At 38.0% G+C, this 6,396-nt stretch overlaps 1 protein-coding gene across 2 annotated transcripts; it reads right to left on the reverse strand.

The window, feature by feature from the left end:
* Nucleotides 1-540: 540 nt before the first annotated feature.
* LOC148844626 (protein CYTOSOLIC ABA RECEPTOR KINASE 4-like) lies at nucleotides 541-4,767 on the reverse strand. 2 transcript variants are annotated; one of them, XM_088954989.1, is made up of 9 exons: nucleotides 4,299-4,767; nucleotides 3,784-3,983; nucleotides 2,834-3,090; nucleotides 2,605-2,731; nucleotides 2,203-2,476; nucleotides 1,930-2,062; nucleotides 1,756-1,842; nucleotides 1,445-1,566; nucleotides 541-1,108 (listed from the first exon to the last, which is right to left on the reverse strand). In XM_088954989.1, the coding sequence occupies exons 2-9, from the start codon at nucleotides 3,869-3,871 to the stop codon at nucleotides 1,105-1,107; spliced, it is 1,092 nt and encodes a 363-aa protein (XP_088811115.1). In that variant the 5' UTR covers nucleotides 3,872-3,983; nucleotides 4,299-4,767; the 3' UTR covers nucleotides 541-1,104. The 2 variants fall into 2 exon arrangements, with proteins under 2 accessions (XP_088811115.1, XP_088811116.1); XM_088954990.1 differs by lacking the exon at nucleotides 541-1,108 and having other exon boundaries at nucleotides 1,441-1,566.
* Between the last annotated feature and the right edge of the window lie 1,629 nt (nucleotides 4,768-6,396).

The following is a 6,396-nucleotide window of genomic DNA, read 5'->3' on the forward strand; positions in this document are numbered from 1 at the left end:
CAGTAATACTTGCCACTGTTGAGTTACAGAGGGCGCATTATAAATTTAGTGTTACTGTTGTTAACACAGAGAGAGCAAACCTCACCGAATGATTAATCAAGAACATGGTGAATTAATTACGGGAGAATGACGGTTCAGCACAGGGTCAAATTTATTAGGTTCAAAGTACATGCAACGTAAGTGTCAACTCAAAATTGATGCTAATTCACGAGCCGGTATTGGTGTATAGAATATGGGTTTTTAACCTTTTAAATGTTTATAGATTTGCAGCGGAAATCAGAAATCTGCATTAGGCATGTCTGTACTTTTCCGATTAATTATTTGGTTTTTTCTTTATTTAGACAAATACATTATTTTTTTCTCTGATTCATATGAATTAACATTACAACTAGATAAGATGTGTCCTCTTGCAGAATGCCCTCTTCCCCATTTCTCCATTCTTTTAGGCTATGTTAAAGGTAGGGAAGGGAAGGGTTCCCTACATTTTTCCTTCAAACCAAACATAATCTTAGGTAAAAGTTGATGACTCTGTGAACCTGTAAAGTGACAAATTGATCTTTGATGCCTCTAAAATGATGTTTAGTGACAATGCACTTATCATAAAGGTTTCCTTTCCCTTTTTCTACTTACTGTTTGAACCTCTTTTACCAGGTATACCTTGTTAAAGACGAACAGTAGTATGATTATGCAACATAATTTCAAACTATAGAACACGTTTAATACTTCAAAAAGAATTAAAGATCGATCACTCTCTTCTTGAAGAAATGTATTCTTTCAGAAGAAATTATAATATAATGAAATCACTTCTAGCTCCCTTTTCCGAAGAAATATGACCAGGGGCATGGGCAGGAATGGTGCACTCTTTGCCAGTGAATGGTGTGCTTTCCGTGCATTTCTGGCGGGTAATATGGTGCGGTTCTCTGTAAGTCAACGGCGGACGGCAAACGCTGACAGATTCTCTGACCGGTGAGTGAGTTTGGAGAGAAACGAAATGTGGAGCACAGGCTTGATGTTTTCCTCCAACGGAAGTTTAAAGGATCGGAAACAGAACGTCTCTACATCTCTCCTCTCCTCTCCTCTATATTCTTTAAATCCTGCTTCAGATCACCTACGTGCACATGCATAAGAATGGTAACCGGTGGCACAAGTAGTATGAACAGAGAACAGTATGTTGAAAAAATAAGATGATTTCATAACTTAAATAAAAAAAGTATAATAAATTAGAAAATGGAAGTTTAGGCATTTAAAAAACTTTAAACTGTCAGATGAGAATCTATTTTGAAGTTTACTGAGGAAGGCTAATAGAGGGGGTCTTTGTCACAAAAAAAATCAATTAACTTAATTTCTATCCCAAACTTTTGTCTAAATACAAGATTCCTGTACCTATTTTAAGTACAAAAATACCAAAAAAAATGAGTAAAACAAAGATAAATCAAAAAGTTACATGTTACAGTCTGGTCCCGCTGGTTTTGAGTTTAGAAGCGGTTGGAGTGCCTTGACAACAATGGTCATATTTGGTCGGAAGTCTGCTTCATACTGAACACAGAGTGCTGCAACTGCTGCCATCTGAAAATCTCGAACATACATGCAGAAGTTTAATTTCTAAGTAAATAGCACTGGAACAATATTTTCCTTCTGAGATATTCATTAAACAAAATGCAAAAATACGAATTGAAACTTCAATAAAATAGATAAAGAAAAGCAGAACTTTTCATTCAGTGGATGCATTTTAGGAAAATTGAAGGGAAAGAGAACCTTAGCAATAGCCTTTGGTGGGTAATCATTATTCAGTTTGGGATCCACACACTGCTTTACTTTGTCTTCGCTCAACCTTGGAGTTGCCTATGGTATTTTAGACTGGAGTTAGAGATGCAAAGATGAATGAAAACAACAGTAACTAAAGCTGAAGTGGTAGTTTAGAGAGCATACCCAAGTAACAAGACTTTGTTGTCCTTTTGGCATAGTATGATCTACTGGCTTTCTCCCTGTCAAAAGCTCTAGAAGAACAACACCAAAACTGTACACATCACTTTTCTGAGTCAGTTGCCCAGTCATGGCATACCTGAAAAAGATAATTGACACAGATAACTACAAACCATAATGCCATCAAACCAAATCGGGAAATCAATTCAACGATTTGTAAGTTATGTCATGAGAGAAAATAAGAGGCCATCCAATGCAAGGTAATAATAGGTAAATTACTCTGGAGCATGGTATCCAAATGTTCCTAAGACTCGAGTTGAATGGAGACGAGCTGCTGTGTCCGTAGACTGACTAGACAAGTTAAAATCCGCAATTTTCGCCAAGAAATCATCAAAAAGAAGAACATTGCTGGATCTGACATCCCGGTGAACTATTGAAGGCTGAACCTTTTCATGAAGATATTCAAGACCTCTTGCTGCACCATAAGCAATTTTTACCCTCTGATTCCAGTTGAGAACTGGACCAGGTTCAGCCCCTTGTACACCTTTCCTCCCTGTAACCAAAGATAACTGACTATAGTTCAGTTCCCAAATCATGAAAAATAAAATAGTTGGTGCAATAGATTAAATATGGATAGTCCAGTAAAGCATATAAAAAAAAAGTGAATCTCATAAAAAATACCATGTAAAACATCATGTAAAGAACCCAAAGTCGCAAACTGATATGCCAAGATTCGATTGTTTGCCTCCAAACAGTATCCCAATAATTCCACAAAATGTTCATTCTTGAGTCTTGAAACAACGGATAACTGCATCAACCAGTATGAAAACAATATATACATCATGGGAAAACCTTAAACAATCTGCCACCTATCAAATATGTAAGCTTAATTTCTTTTTCCAAAGGTCACCTGAGCTGCAAAATCAGAATCTGGCTCTTGTGAAGAACTAGCATCTAACTTCTTTATGGCAGCAGCTTGGCCATTGCTTAAGGTTGCATGGAATACCCTACCATAAGACCCTTCTCCAATCAAAGCCTTTGACCCAAAGTTACCAGTCAATCTATTCAGCTCATCCAGAGATAAGGCCGGTGTTTCAATGGGTAAGACTTTCTGAGGAGCTCCACTCCTGGATGCACTGGGACCCCTTGATTCCCCTCTCGCAAACCCTAAAATACACAGGAAAAAGTGCACCATTAATATGAAGGGAAGTCAAATCGTGTCTACACAAAAAGAAAGAAAAAAGGATGAAAATCAATATAGTATATTAATTAGATCCAATTATATTTTATCCACAAACATCAAAATACATTATGGCCCCATTTGTTCACTGTAAAAGGGGCAAAAATTTTTTCAAATCTTAAAATTTTTTAGTAATATCTTTACCCCTTTACGGCAGAGACTCTGCTACAATGAAAAAAACGGGGCCTATGATGTAGAAGTGTACACTGACTCTGAGTAATGAGTTTCCAAAGAAATCACATTTCTCTAATTCACATCTGCTCCCGACACCATTGTTGTTATGGGTTCAATTCATCAATTTATGGAAACTAGAACTGCAAAAATGCTAACAAAGCGAGGAAAAAATGGAATTTCATTGGGAAAAATAAGATATACAAACAGGTCAAGGCTCATCAAGAAATATCTAGCATTTGTCCTCAATTGGAGAAATTAAATAAAAGAAAGCAGATTCAGAGGGGCTGTTGAATTCGTTGATTCAAGCAACAACAGGTGAGGACCAATCGTCCATAGTACATACATATTATAACCAACCCATCACATGCATTCATTCTCCTTGTAACGAGTTACTGCAAAGAAGATGACACGGAGAATACATAAATACTAGGGTCAGGCATGTTTACCCTGTGAGTCCCCTCCTTTAGGTGGGGCAGTATATTGATTAACAGGCGGACCGTAGTTCTCCTCCTCCGCACCTCCACAGCACAGCATGTTGCAGATCGCCAACAACCGAACCCAGGAAATGTTTTCAATAACCCATCTCAAGCGAATGCTCCCAAATTATTTTATCTGAATGAATTCTCTCAATCTGAAAGAATTCAGCCTGAGCAAAATCATTTTGTAAGTCAAACTGTCAAAGAAAATCTCAAAACGAAAAGGGCAACCTCCCTATTCCCCTTCCTGCAGCCCTTGCAGGGAAAAACAAACTCAAACACTACTAATCATTTGCTCAAATATCGATCAGATCATTTGGAAAATGAAAATGGGTATAATTCATCAATAAACAGGGATGCATTAATTTCTTATCAAAACGAAATGTAGAATAGATATGTATAATTCACGATAGAGACCGATAAACGGGCAATCTTTCAAGAAGGAGAAGATTAAGATGATGAGATGATGGAAGGAGGGTACAAACCAGATAGATTGGGATCGAAACAGCACGAGAAGGGAGAAGCAGAGAAGAAATCGGTAAGAGAGAGATTAATGCAGGCCTTTTTCATGTTTAAGAAGAAAAAGAGGTCGACGTTGTGTCTCCACCTCCCTCCTTGAGGGGTTCGCGGGAAACTCGTTTTGAGTTCTTAACCGCTAATTAACATTCCTGATGGATTGGGAACATCTTCCTGATCCTGTCCTACTCCTACCTGCTTCCACGTCGCATTCGTTTTTTCGGAGATCGGCTTCCCTCATGAGAGAGATTCCGTGAATTATTTCATGATTACGTGAATAATTTCATGAGAGAGATTCCTAATGCAAGGTTTCAAGTGGGTGCTTGAGCGGTGCGAGCACCAATTTGTCCTGACAGAAGCCGAATTCCGTTTTTTCTTTTCTCGTATTGCGTACGAGGAGATGTTTCAAATACACGGTTGCGATGTGATGTTGAGCACGTTATGTGAGAAGTTGGCCTATGTTATTTATTTCCAGTATTTACGAAATTACGTTGGAATCCGGGTCAGCTTTCCACGGAGCGCTCCCCACACTGTCCTCTCCAATCCTACACATGGTTTTTAAAATCAACTTGGAGACCAAACCGGTCAGGGGTTCGGTTACCAGGTCGAGCGGTCTAACAGTTTAAACCTGTTCTGATAAAAAAATTAAAAAATGATTAACCACTCTGGTTAGCAGTTTGCTGATCAAAATCAATGATTTTTGAAGAAAATTTGGTTTTAGGGAAAATCGAAACTGGTCACCTAACCGGTTCTCGATTTTTTCAATATGATCGTTTGGTCCGATCCGGTTTTGAAAACCATGATCTCACATGCCACAACATATTGCAGCTGTGCATTCGGAACATATTGCAGTAAATAACAACATTCAAGTAAGTACGAGAGGTAATCCTGATGTGCGGTTGCAATCTACTCTGGCATGTTAAATTGGTGTGGGACTAGATCCAGGTTTGTTTGTTACGAACACCCAGTGATGAGTGATAGTCGGTAAGGCTGCAACTTGGGTCAGGTTGACCCGAACCCAACTCGAAAAGGTCAAGTTGGGTCGGGCCTGATTGATGCTCGGGTTAGGGTTAGGGTTGAAATTTATGAACCCGACTTTACTTCGAGTTGGGTTAGGATTGACCCCTTGGGTAACCCAACTCTATAGTACATATCATATATAAATATATGTTATATATATGATACCATACATTGATTTATTTATATGCATGATAGTTGAATAGCCCCTACTACATACTATCATTTATTTCTTTTAAGATAATCACTTCACTTAATCCTAATTGAAAATACCAAAACCTTAATAACATTTTTTATGTTTTTTTAATATTTTATTCTTTATCTCCTCTTTGTTGTTTTCCATCCATAGCTTACTCCCCATAAAAGATCTATTATAAGTTATAACTCATAATAAACTATAATCATTTCAAACACTTTTTTTTTTTTTGAAATTTGTACTTAAAGTACCAATAAAAACATCAACAAACAAATACTAATAAAACATAGGATTAATATATGTAGTGAAAGTTGAGTTAAGATTTGTGATTAAGAAGTTCTACAAGATTTTAAGGGATGGGACGAAGGTTGGGTTGGGAAGAAAGTTGACTTCAAGCTGGGTTGGGTTAGGTTAGGGTTGAAGGAATTTAGTTAGGTTGGGTTAGGTTAGGGTTAGGGTTGGGGTTTAGAACTTAGGATTGGCCTCAACCCAACCTAACCCAGCTCGACTTGCAGCCCTAATAGCAAGGTTGGATAGGGATGCGAGGGTTGATTGTTGTTTAGAATTGAAACCTGGGTTGGGTTAGTCCAAACCCTTAGCCAAAATGTCAAAATCTTGTTGATTCTCGTTTCCAGTAAAAGAACTTAATATTGTGCAATCTGGTGCTCCTTGTTGGCGGACAATTTGGATGTTGGGCTGGTGATGTTGCATGGTCGAGCTGCAAAGAAACAACCAAAGTACATGGGTTGCTTTATCCGGGGTGGGCACTTCGATGCTTAAATTAGCAAAGAGAGTTTGTAAGTTGGAAAGCGAGCAAGGTAGTGTACTTGAGATGCCTTTATATAGGCGTAGCT

The sequence above is a fragment of the Nelumbo lutea genome, chromosome 7 (assembly GCF_056320005.1).
Source record: "Nelumbo lutea isolate HS-2025 chromosome 7, American lotus-T2T, whole genome shotgun sequence".
Taxonomy (NCBI): domain Eukaryota; kingdom Viridiplantae; phylum Streptophyta; class Magnoliopsida; order Proteales; family Nelumbonaceae; genus Nelumbo; species Nelumbo lutea.